Source organism: Cebidichthys violaceus, unplaced genomic scaffold (assembly GCF_023349555.1).
Source record: "Cebidichthys violaceus isolate CVI_PGR_0920_01 unplaced genomic scaffold, fCebVio1.0.p SCAF_10, whole genome shotgun sequence".
Taxonomy (NCBI): domain Eukaryota; kingdom Metazoa; phylum Chordata; class Actinopteri; order Perciformes; family Stichaeidae; genus Cebidichthys; species Cebidichthys violaceus.
In genome coordinates, this window is record NW_027176263.1 from 15,116,885 (window position 1) to 15,129,785 (window position 12,901).

Consider the following 12,901-nt stretch of genomic DNA (forward strand, 5'->3'; position numbering starts at 1 on the left):
CGATTGAACACCAGGCGAGCTGCGGCTTTCTGGACAAGCTCCAGAGGTCTGATGGCCGACGCCGGGGCTCCGGCGAGTAGAGAGTTGCAGTAGTCCAGGCGGGAGATGACAAGAGCCTGGATGAGAACCTGCTCCGTCTCGTCAGTGAGGAAGGGACGAATCCTCCTGATGTTGTAGAGCAGGAATCTGCAGGAGCGTGTGACGGATGAAATGTTTGCCGAGAATGACAGTTGGTCATCCAGGGTCACACCCAGGTTCCTCGCAGTCCGAGTTGGCGTCACCACGGTATCATCAATGGTGATGGACAGGTCCCGGTGCAGGCAACCCTTCCCCGGGAGGAACAGTAGCTCAGTTTTGTCCAGGTTGAGCTTGAGGTGGTTTGTCGCCATCCACTTCGAGATGTCAGTCAAACACGCAGCGATGCGCGTCTCCACTTGGGTGTCACCGGGGGGAAATGACAAGACCAGCTGGGTGTCATCGGCATAACAATGGTAGGAGAAGTCATGCGAGCGAATAACAGAACCCAGAGATGTTGTGTAGAGCGAGAAGAGAAGGGGGCCCAGGACTGAGCCTTGCGGAACCCCCGTAGTCAGCATGCGTGGTTCCGACACGGCCCCCCTCCAGGTCACCTGGTAGGATCGACCTGTCAGGTAGGATGCAAACAGGGAGAGTGCAGAGCCTGAGACGCCCATCCCCTCGAGGGTGGAGAGGAGGATTTGATGGTTCACAGTATGATATGATGATGTAGTTTTTATTAGTCTGTAATACACTTTTCAATGTAAATTCTAACTATAAAGACAAAATATAACTATACATTTTATTGAAGTGAATTATTGTTGAATGAGTTTTACTTAAATTGTCTGTTGTGATGTTAAGTGACTTGTACCTTCTATGACTTTTTTCCAATATATGCCGTTTTTGACAGTAAACTATGACTTTTTTGGACATGCCATATGCCTTTTAATTACATTTTTCGACATGCTATATACCGCAACTTTTTTGGCACACTATACAATGACTTGAATTAATGCTTAAGAGTTGACTGGCTCTTAGTTTTGACAATACACACCACATATAGTTGACTATTTTCTGTTAATATATAAGGCTAGATTGTTCATGCAGTGCAATGAAGGTTTAAATAGATTCTGGAAGGTTGATATTAAAAATAATAAAATATTATTCAGATAACACAAATCATTCCAGTGCTCTGTCATGAGTATAAACTCCACTCCTGCTCTGTCTCATGTACTACATTTTTTTTCATGTCTTCCTCTCTGAATTATATTTATTGCAATGCATACAAATGTGTTCCAAGTCTTACAGAGTGTTACATCACTGACACAGATTTGATTTACGTTTATCAAATATGTGTGTGTTTGTACAATTGTAACTCTATGTGCATATATACTGTATGTGTGTATTAGTGTTGTCCCTTTATGGAAAATGTCTAACTCCGAAACAACACCTTGAAAAACAACAATATTCTAGACCATTTTTGATACCACAGGAAAGAATTGACACAACATTGAGGGCATAAAATCTGAGATCTTTATTTAAAGATAAACAGCAATGTGTGTGTCTGTGTGTGTGTGTGTGTGTGTGCGTGTGTGTGTGTGTGTGTGAACTCGCCATTGGAGACAAGACAGAGCAGAAAGGCAGCACAGCTGGTACCTGTGTATCCATACTGTTGAAAATGAGTATGGAAACCGTATGTATTGATACTTCTGATCACACTAGTATGCATGTTTATTCACTTCTACTCTTGCTCCTCCGTTCTTAGTCTGAATAAACAAGGACTGGACAGTGGCGATGGGACCCATCCAGCGTTTTTTCATGCAGGTCCCCTTTTGCTAGGGCTGTTCAATCCTTCCCCCCCCCCCGATCATCTAGCCCTCTGATTGGTCCCCCAGGTTTATTTGCTTCAGAATAACTGTGCTTCTCTTGTACTGCACACAACGAAACACCACAACAAAGATGGCGGATGGTAGAATATACAGTTACAGCGTCACACATGAGGGGAGCGACATTGGTCCAGTTTTTTAAGAAGATAAAAAAAAAAAGATTGTAGAAGTCCTCCCCAGCAGTTAGAAGTGAACCGACAGTTTACTCGTCTCTGCCGTTCCCATTAAAACGACCCGACTGACGAAACCACGACACGGCCGGAGATACGATGCTACCTACTACGGTGCAGTAAAGACATACTGCGGCGATTCCAGCTCATTTCTATAACAAGGCGAGTTTTCAATGGCTCGGAGCCCAGGGTCTACTGAACCCAGCTCGTTAGCTTTTAAAAACACCACAGAGGCTCCCAGCAATCACTTAAAGGGAACCTCTTGGGTACAGCATTGTATCATCTGCATATAAATATAATAATATACGAGTGATACTAAGAGTGTCGTCACATCCAGAGTCGGGTTATTATTCATTAGTGGTTCCAAACCTTTTTCAGTTTTTGACTCTTTTAGGCAAGGGAATGTCTGCCTGCAACTCGGGCTTGACAAACATTTTGGTGATAAAGAAAAGCTTTTTTTGGGGCTGAATCATAACAATTTGAATTATTTTCTGTTACCATTTTTTTCCCTTCCCGACACAGATTCCGATACCTGAACTTAAGTATCAATCAGATACCAGTGTGTTCAGAATTTTGCCAAATTGCTGACATTTTGCTAGCTCTGGCTAACTTTACATCGTCACTAGGCACCTGCCCAATCGGTACTGAGCATGTGCAACTATCTACGGAGATGAGAAAGAAGCGACACGGCTCACCCGTTAGCTGTTTCCACCATTGATTTTGGACGCAGCGATTGTTTGTTTTTTTGACCAGTGAGCAGTCTCGCTTCTCTCTCATCTCTGGTAAGAGTTGAAGATGTGCTGTGGTTATGTGTATGAGTCATGAGAGGTTCAATGAGTGGTTAAGTGTTAAAAGGTTTAAGTACAATAACTTTTAGAGTCCTTGGAGGCAAGACTTTCTTGTTTCCTATCTTAATGATCTTATTCATGTGCAGTTCTGACTCAACCTCAAGGTTAGGAACCACTGGTGTGTGTGTGTGTGTGTGTGTGTGTGTGTGTGTGTGTGTGTATATGCTCTTTACTGTAGAGCTGATCAGTGGAACATTGGCTGCTGTGGGAGAAGAAAAAAAAATACCTTGAAGTTGTCATAATGAGACACTATTTGACTGCTGAATGTTTTCAAATTCTTTGTATGACTCGGAACAAAATTACATCCGCCGTAAGCAGCTTTCAACCCCGTTTCAGCGATGCTACTGTAAACTCCACAGGACGCTTTAAAGTATCCGGGACAACGGCGCCTCTGGAACGTCAAAGAGGTCAAACCAAAATCAAAGTAATCGAGAGGCGAAAGGGCGTCAAGCTCTCTCCTATGGCTCTGAAGACAGTGGGAGGTTCACATCATAGTCACATAAATACAGTACTGTTCAGACGACTATAGGGGGGGGGGGGGTTACAATATACACAGCAGAGGGTGGGACCAACCACAAGATAGCCATATCTACTGTAGGTATTGAAAGACTATTCACTAACTATCCATTTTGGTAAGGATACAATATTACTATAATAGACACTTGAAGTTATCGGTCCAGACGCTTTCTTTTCTTTCAGATTCTGTTTTTGTCTCTTTCTTCAGACGACAACAAAGAAAATGAAGGCGGGAAACGACAGCTGCCAGACTTTCTTATTCCCCCCCCCCCCGCTCCATCCAGTGTGATGTCATCTTGTCTTATTAAAGGAATCAAGGTGGGTAGTTGTTGTTTTTTTTGGGGGGGGGCATTAAAGGCAGTCAAACTACCCATGTTGTGCGTTCTTTATTCGGAGCTGGGTGGGCCAGGAATACATTTTTTGGCTATTTTTGTTGCCATATGACTGCCGTCCGTTCAACCCATAACCCCCCCCCCCCCCCCACCCCACACACACACACACACACACACACACTCCTCCTCCGGACCTCCTGCTCGTCACTTCCACAGCTGAGTGCTGAGGGTCTGGCCGGAAGCCGGCGGGGGAGCCGCGGGCCAACCGGCTGCGGGAGCCCCTGACTGGCCACCACTCACAGCCATGCCTGACATCTGCTGGGTCATCTGAGTGAGAAAGATGGGGGGGGGGGGGGGGGGGGGAGAGAGAGAGAGAGAGAGAGAGAGAGAGAGAGAGAGGGGGGGAGTCACTGTTAAAATTCATCAGAGCTGAAGAAGACAGCTATTCCCTCATCCAAGAGGCAAGGGTGGGGTGGAGGGGGGGGGGATTCATCGACCTCTAGCTCAACTCCCTCTCTTTTTACCCTCGCCTCCGCTCTTAAAGCCCCCCCACCCTCTGCCTTATCTATTATGAATGTTCTTGGGTGCAGCGCTTCTCGTTTATCTGGTCATCTGAGAGCTGGTGGCTGAGTGCCGGTATGTGTGTGTGTGTGTGTGTGTGTGTGTGTGTGTGTGTGTGTGTGTGTGTGTGTGTGTGTGTGTGAGGTTATGCGTCGTGCATCATGCAACCGAACGCTCGTTCATCAAGTCACCATTCCATTACGTCTCCCTGCGCAATACACACACACACACACACACACACACACACACACACACACACACACACACACACACACACACACACCTCGTCAGCCACCACCCACTTCTTTGAGACTGTGTGTGTCTCAGTGGTGATTGATAATCTTTCATTAACCTCCCTGGATGTCAAGATGCTGACAACAATTTTGAATGCCGATTGCAACCCCCCAACCCACACACACACACACACACACACACACACACACACACACACACACACACACACACACACACACACACACACTGTATATATACTGGGTATAAGTGGTGTGTGTTTGTTTGAGCAGCAGGTAACAGACTTAAGTTACCTGTGTATAAAGACACAGTGGGGGCGTGACAAATAAACAACATGAAAATGCAAAGTACTAGCCTGCAAATGTCATATGTCTAGGGCTTTTATTGTGAAGGGTATGAAGAGATCGAGTGGATCTGGTCTCAGCTGCATCGTAAAGGTTGGAAGCAGTCATAAACTTTGCCATCCCGCTCTGCACTACGGAGCCTCCGTGTTGCTGTACACATAACAGTAACAGGACCTTTCAATATGTCCGTTCCACACAACAAAAAAATCATCATCACCTTGATCCAGAAAGTAAAATGACATGGCTTTTTTTGTGTTTGGTGCATAGACTGTGAATAAGAAGGGGACGTAGTCATCGTGACGTCACCCATCGGTTTGTGGAGTGCCGTTTGGAAGCCTAGAGTTTGACGTTTTTGGCCGTTGCCATCTTGGATTTCGGCCGTCTAAACTCGAACAGATAGACGGTCTTTACAAACTGTGCGTTTTTTACGGGCTGCTTTCACACAGAACTCAGATATTATGAGACAACACAGAGGGTCTGTGGTCCGAACTAACACGGCAAAATGTACGACTCCTTTCAACCTCGACAAAGGCAGCGCAGACCAGATCCACTCCCTCCATTGTAACCTTCCACAATAAAAGCCCTAGCTTTGGCTATACAACACTTTAGCTCAGACAGATAGATCAATAGGATCTTGGTAGTTGTTCCTCTGCCTGCGTATCATATTCAAACCTTTTATTAAAGGAGTGTTAAAACTGTCACATATTCACATCACTGTCGGTATGAATAGTTTTGAAGAAAAATACAATATATTTAATGAAAACAAGAGGCTGGATCGCCTCGGTGTGAACTCGCTGCTTTCAATCAGACACTAAATAGGAATAAAGGTCAGACAAGACATTTATTTCCAAACAAGCCGCAGCACACACTGTTAAAGATCTGATGTCATTCCTCCCTTGTTGGCCGACAGACTACTTGATATCCAGTTAGCTTGAACTTAGCTTAGCTGATGTTTGTATTAACTAAGTTAACAGAGAGAGATCCTCTTCAGTTTAAGCCCCTTTGATTTTGGGCTGTATAAATAAAAATGGACTTTTATTAAGAGAGTTTGGTTCATAAATTGGGATGAATTGAAAGTTATAAAACGTAAGAGACACCAAGAAACCAACCATTATGAGGGGATATAGATTTGATAAACGTGTTCGTGAAAACATATACACATGGCACGATGACATAAATGCATTTAGGCGGAGTTAACCGGCTCATTCTCATTCTTTCATCAGTAAAACCAACAGAACGTTTGGACGTTGTTCATGTTCAGATTCACTTTAATAAGCATAGACTGTATAGAAGAAGTGGACGTAGTCATAGCGACGTCGCCTATTGGTTTGTGGACTGCTGATTTGAAGCCTCCAGTTCGTCATTTTGCCCATCACCATCTTGGATCTGGACTGTTGCCACATTCGATTTTTGCAAGCAGTGAACGGAAGTGACCGTATTTTAGGGTCACTATCTCATAGACTTCTATAGACCCAGAGTTCCCCGCCTGGTTATAAGTAGGCAACAGTTATCAGAACAATGCCAACATTCGGGCTTCCTTATGGGACTCAAAGTTGTACCCTGACAAGACCTCCGTGGGTCCCGACCCGTTTTTCGTGTGCTTTAAAGAGGCTGAAAGGGGGCGAGGTCATTGAAGAAAATAGCAGAAAATAGCGGAGGACCATGTATTAAATGTTTGGTCCAGGATAATGGAGGTGTGGAGGAAATGAGACACTTATGACACTTTTAATGGGGCTTACTAGACACACAGTAAACATGTAAGTGTGCTTCATAAAAGATTAATGTGCAGAGAAACTGGAGAGGAATTACAATCAGCAAGATGTTAAGACGAGTTCACCGTCACCATAAAACCAATTACGCAGCGATACCTGGCTCATGCTCCACTGTCCTTGCTGCTGTCCTTGCTGCATGCAGTACATGTTCTGCCCTTGGTTGGCCGGCATCCCGCCCTGCTGCTGCATGCCCACGTAGCCGCCGTTGGGCAGAGCCACGCCGGACATCACGGCCCCTCCGCCCATCATGGCGGCGGTGCTGGGCGGGACGGCTCCGGCCGCCCCTGGAGCGAAACCCTGCGGGGTGAACTGCATCTGAGGCTGGCCCACGAACATTCCTGCTGGTGCAAAGGTACGCGCACACACACACACACACACATAACACACACACACACACACACACACACACACACACACGTTAACTTTCCTACTACTTGGCTTATTTTCAACTCAACATGTTGAAATAAATACATAGTTTTCCAGAATCCAGTGTTGAAAATAATGAATTTAAAGAGTAAACAGTTGCTCTTTAATATCCAAATATAAGAAATCTTAAAACTTCCACATCAGAGCAAAAATGTTCAAAACACTAAGCATGGCCACTACAGCTACTAACTCGGTCTTGTTATTGTACTTCATTGCCTGATGTGTTCGGGTGTGTTATAAAGTAATAATCCTTAATAACTGCATTATAAAACTACCCAGTCTTCACACTATCTATGTTCTTTTCCTGCAATGTATTCACATTCTGTAATGATCTAACTCTACAGTATCTTGTTAGTGGCGGAGTCCACCGTTCCCTCTGGATTCAAATGTGGGGATTCACAGGTAAACTACGCTGCATGTAGTTCCTCTTTAGTGTTATTAACAGAACAGTCTCACTCTCAGTCTTACTCGCCGAACGCAAACAGAACATCTCCTGCTGCTTCACATTAAAAGCATTCAACTGGTAAAAAAAAACCAAGAAAAAACGGGGTGGCTTTTATTGTGAAGCAGCCGTAGGAGGTGCAATACTTTTGGCACCACTGTTAACCCTTGATGGGTCAAATTGAGGATCTGTGTTGTTATAATGAACTCCAACTTCAAATTCAACCGGGACTAAAATATTAACGATTGTACCTTTAAAGTCACAACAACATTAGACCTAACTAATGAGAATGACTGGGCCCATTTTCACATCAAAAAGTAGAAACGCTTTTTTATTACTGTCTCTAAAGATGAATCTGAATCCGCAGATCATCATATTTCATAAAGAAACACCCATCAGCACCGCATGAGACCACTGTGGGAAAATAAGACAGAAAACTTAGATTAATGGACAAAACATCCTCTGATATTAGTCAGCTGTGTTGACTCCATGAACAAAATATCAAGAGACGTCCACTTGATGCTGAAATATGGCCTTTTTTTAAGCTCAATTCATATCTCCAAGTTTAAAATCCTCCACTGGTGCAGGTTCAAAGTGTAAATCAGTAAAGGACATGCGGACTGTTTTGGAGGTTAGTTAATTAGCTGCACTTAGATCCACAAGCATTCTGCAGAGGCAGCCATGCTCATGTGCACGCATGAGCACGCGCACACACACACACACACACACACACACACAGACACACACACAGGACGAAAGTCAGTGATTTAAGGCATTAGCCTGGCGAGGTTCTCTTGGCTTTGATCTCCATCAGCATCTATTAGGACTCAAGAGAGGACAATAAGGCAGCAGAAAGCCCCTCATGCTGATTTCCTTCCCTAATCCTCTTTGCGTAAGTGTGATCGTGCAGCGATACAATCGATGCGTACAAATCAAGCTGCCTCCTATCTTTCACCATTCAGGAAATCACGTACCGCTAACGCATTCCCACGCGCTCCCAGACACGCTCGGGTGGATGCACACGCAGCACGCCGCCGATGTAGAAACCGACGTCTGCAGTCGTCGGCGTTTACACATAATAGCGGTGAGGCGAGCGCGAGTCCGTTTGTGCCGGTAAGTGGACCCGCCTGCTTTTCAGCACGCTGACCTTTCATCTGCCTTCCACTCTCCTCCATTTCAATGATGCATCTTTCCTCTGATGGATGTGTGTGTGTGTGTGTGTGTGTGTGTGTGTGTCTCTGTCTGTGTGTGTGCGTGCTCTCGTGCTTATATGACTATGTAACCCCCCCCCCCCCTCCCTGTTTATGAGACACTGTATGTGTGCAATGTTTGCTTGCTCTCTACATTTTACGACACCTTTAAGTGGTCTGACCCGCCGGTCCTTGAATACATGGTAGGGTTAGGATCCTCTCCTGGACAGCGAGCATTTATTAGGACCTGATATATCAAAGCTGGGGGGCCGGGCCCTCCAAGGGGTCATAAAGTGAGCCTGAGGAGTCAGGGATAGGAAGGGAGAAAACATAGCTATATCAGCTATATAAATATAACGTTTTTAACCTCTAATCTCTGCGTTTCTAAAGAAAACACCGTCCTGGACAGTTTTTATCTATTCAACCATATACATAAATATGGTAAATAAATAAATCATTCTTTGGCTAAACTCCTGTTTTAATAATAGCCGCAATAGGCGTGGCTAGCTAGCTACATTAGGCTCAGATCTCAAAACTCACCCACCGCTACTCCACTTGTTTCTGCTAGTTTTCCTCCAGTCGAGCTCCTTTTGAGACATAAAGCCTCGGGAAAACGTACAACTTTGCTCCAGTTGCAACATTTTCGACTCGAGCAAACACGCCTTTGAAACACCCAGGGCAGAAATTTCCTTTGACTTTATGTAGGAACGGCGCTGCCTTTAAACATGCCTTAAATGATTTGATTGACCACTTTGGGGGGGGGGGCGGCGCAACAAGCTATAAAACTGTCATTTTATCCTAATATAAAGCTGATACGGCAAACGTGGTAGCAACCAAATATCTGGCTCTTTAGCTGCGAAATGCTATGTTCACCAACTAGTCGCTAACTTTGTCTCGTCTTCTGTTTGGTGCAGATAGTTTAGTGTAGGGGGTTTAACGGACCCTTTGTTTGTTCAAAATGGCCGATAAGAGTGAACCGAAACAGTAAAGTTGTGCGCCGTAAAACCAAAACACAATGAGCTGAAAAAACGGCAAAATGAAACAGGTAAGATGCTACCTGGTGCTGAGGCGGGGGGGTTTGTCTCACACTGTAGCTGTACACGACAGCATGAACGCTTTTGGTTGAGCACGTGACATGCCAACAGCAGACGTGATTTTACCCAGACGCCTTTGCATGTTGGGGTTATTATCCTGCAGTTGAACAGATTAAAGGAGCGCACGTTTGGTGTGAACACATTTTAGCCCCACGGCTCCAAGTAGATGCTGGATGAGACGATCCAGCTCAACTGACCGGACGTGGACAACAAAGGGTTTAATGAAAACGCTGGCTGTGTGTGTGTGTGTGTGTGTGTGTGTGTGTGTGTACCTTGCCCTGGAGCAGGCTGTTGCTGGCTCTGCGGCTGACTGGCCACTGAACTGCTGGCGTACAGAGACAGGATGGAGTCCTTAGATAGGAGCTTCTTCTTCTCCTCCGCCTTGGTGGTGGTGGTGGTGGAGGTGGAAGAGGAGGAGGAGGAGGAGGTGGAGGGGTCCGCCTGCGGAGGTGCTGTACCGGAGCCAGACTGTCAGGGAGAGAGAATTGGGGGGGATTTGACATCATGTTGTATTGAAGAAGACAACTAGTGATTGAGACCATAAACTCGTGTTTACTGAGGTAATAAATCAAGTGAAAAGTCATTTTCTCATTGATCAGACTTCTTTTTGCAACCGGAGGAGTCGCCCCCTGCTGCCTATTAGAGAGAATGCAAACGTCTTCAGAACTGGAGGTTGCCGCCTGGTGGGAACCATGCCGTAGCCGTGAGTTTTGAATACGCTGCCACCTACAGTTTGGGAGAATACTGAATTGCCACGGAGAGAAACCCACACGGAGAATAAAAGATCCATAACCGAGACTTAGCGCAGACAAACTGTGCACACAGAACGGGAGTGTATTCAACTCAGACACACTCTGTAAATCAGGGTGAGAAAAGATGAAGCAAGACAGTAGAAGCAGGAGAGAGGCGAAGGGAAAAGACAGGATGGAAATAAAGGGTGAGGAGAGCAAGAGCTGAATAAAAGAACGGGAGCGAAAAGAAAAACAGAAGAGACAACAGAGGAGAAGCATTGTCACTGTAAGTGAGACAGATGGCTGCTGCAAAGAGAGGTAGACATGAACAAACACACACACACACACACACACACACACACAGTCTCACTCACATGTCCCTTTTAATTAAAAAAAAAAAAAAAAAAAAAAAACTTTCAGGCACACAACCATTATGTCTAATGGATGGGGCTGCCAGAAAAGTAACACCTACTTAAGAGCTCTGTACAGGTGTGTGTGTGTGTGTGTGTGTGTGTGTGTGTGTGTGTGTGTGTGTGTGTGTGTGTGTGTGTGTGTGTGTGTGTGTGTGTGTGCGTGAAGTGAACACAGAGAATGGTGGGAGAAAAGGTAAGGCGATAGTCAGCTGGACTTCATGAATAAGATAAGGGTGACTGTGATAAACAGTGGCTTCTGCAACACACACACACACACACACACACACACACACACACACACACACACACACACACACACACACACACACACACACACACTATCTCCGGTGAATAAACACTCTGAATTCTCTTAGTCACACACAAACACAAGCCTAATACTCAAGTGTGCATGCCCCTGCACACACACACACACACACACACACACACACACACACACACAAAGAGCTTTGGAAGTGTGTTGTGCTCAACTGCTTAGCAGGCAGTGCTGCTCCCCTCCGTCTCTCCCCGCTGACTTCCTTTGACTGGGGGAGGGAAGGAAGGGAGGAGGTGAGAGAAGAGATAGCGGGAGGAGGGAGGAGACGGAGAGGAGAGAAGGAAGAAGAAATGGAGGGGACGGGGACGGCAAGTCAAGAAAAGGTGAGCGGAAGGGAGAAAGAGAAGGGGAAGGTGGGGAGGTGGGCATGATGCAAAAGAAGAAGGGGGGAGGACAGAACAAGTCAAAAAAAGAGGAAAGAGAGAATGAACAATGGCTGAAAACAAAGACAAGGAGAAGGAGAGAATGAGAAGAGAGAGAGGGGGAAAATGAAAGGGAAAGGGAGGGAAAGTGGAGAGGAAAGGATGCAGGGGCAGAGGAGGAGGACAGATAATCATGCCAACACACACACTCGCTGCATTTTCTCTCAAGTGAAGCCAGTTAAGGTGAGTCGGGTGTTGACGGGAGGCAGGATGGAGCCTCCTTCCTATTAATAGCCGCAGCACATTAGCGTGATACTGGCTCCTGATTATAGGAGCGAATGGAAGGCGAGAACAGGCAGCAGACTGTCCTCACCTGATCCGTCTGGATCTCTCAAGGGGAGACACACCACGACTCAATCAAAGGGGGCTGAGCCGATTTGCCGCTAAGCTTGTTGCCAAAAGGTGAAAAAAAATAAAATAATCACATTTAACAGATTTTAAAACTGAGATAATCGCCGTTCTTCTTCTTTCGAGACATACAGTATATTTGTAGAACGGACGGCGTGACTCCGCCAGTCCACCGGCTCTGTGGAGACTGTTGGAATGCCGATGAAAACTGCTCGGAGGTGGGCTGAGTGTAATGAAGTTTGAACGAAGACTCTAAAAACTCACTGTGTGCTATACCTGCCCACGCACCAAACAGCAGACAGACACAGTTAGAGACGAGCTGGTCAAAACAGTGGAGCGTTAGCTCAAACTTGCTTTGAAAAGAACAGCGAGGCAAGTCCTGCAGACTTCCTGCCAGAGCCGAACTGGCGGCACAAAATGCAAAGCGCGGCGGTGCATCAGTCTCACCTCGCGTCTAGAGGAAGAGAACTTCAAGCTGAGTCTGTCACATGTGCATCTACCCGTTTTCTTTCGTCTTTCTCAGTCACGCAACACACACGGCGGCGGCATAGTGCGCGAAGTGCTGCGGGGCTCCTAGCAGCACATTGTGTAAAAGAAAAGCCTCTTCAACAAGGCACCATTCTTCTCACCCAGTGTTGGTGTTGATGGGTGCAGCCAGAGCTCTGAATTACCACACAGCATTTTCCTCACTGTGGCTATTCATAGACCTCTACAGCCACACACACACACGCACACTAGACTTTCTTTCTCTATATGGTTTTCCATCACTGCTTGAAATACTCATAAACTCCCCTCTGATAGACCA

At 45.8% G+C, this 12,901-nt stretch overlaps 1 protein-coding gene across 3 annotated transcripts in view; it reads right to left on the bottom strand.

Annotated features, from left to right (window-relative positions):
• Positions 1 to 3,927: 3,927 nt before the first annotated feature.
• smap1 (small ArfGAP 1) overlaps positions 3,928 to 12,901 on the bottom strand; it is a 95,732-nt gene continuing 86,758 nt past the window's right edge. For 2 of the 3 annotated variants that reach the window (XM_068727184.1, XM_068727169.1), the window contains exons 8-10: positions 10,121 to 10,316; positions 6,793 to 7,037; positions 3,928 to 4,094 (exon numbers count right to left, since the gene is read on the bottom strand). In XM_068727184.1, the coding sequence (XP_068583285.1) occupies positions 3,972 to 4,094; positions 6,793 to 7,037; positions 10,121 to 10,316 (564 nt within the window). In that variant the 3' untranslated portion in view covers positions 3,928 to 3,971. The remainder of the gene's footprint in view (positions 4,095 to 6,792; positions 7,038 to 10,120; positions 10,317 to 12,901) is intronic. The other variant, XM_068727176.1, reaches the window with a different exon arrangement.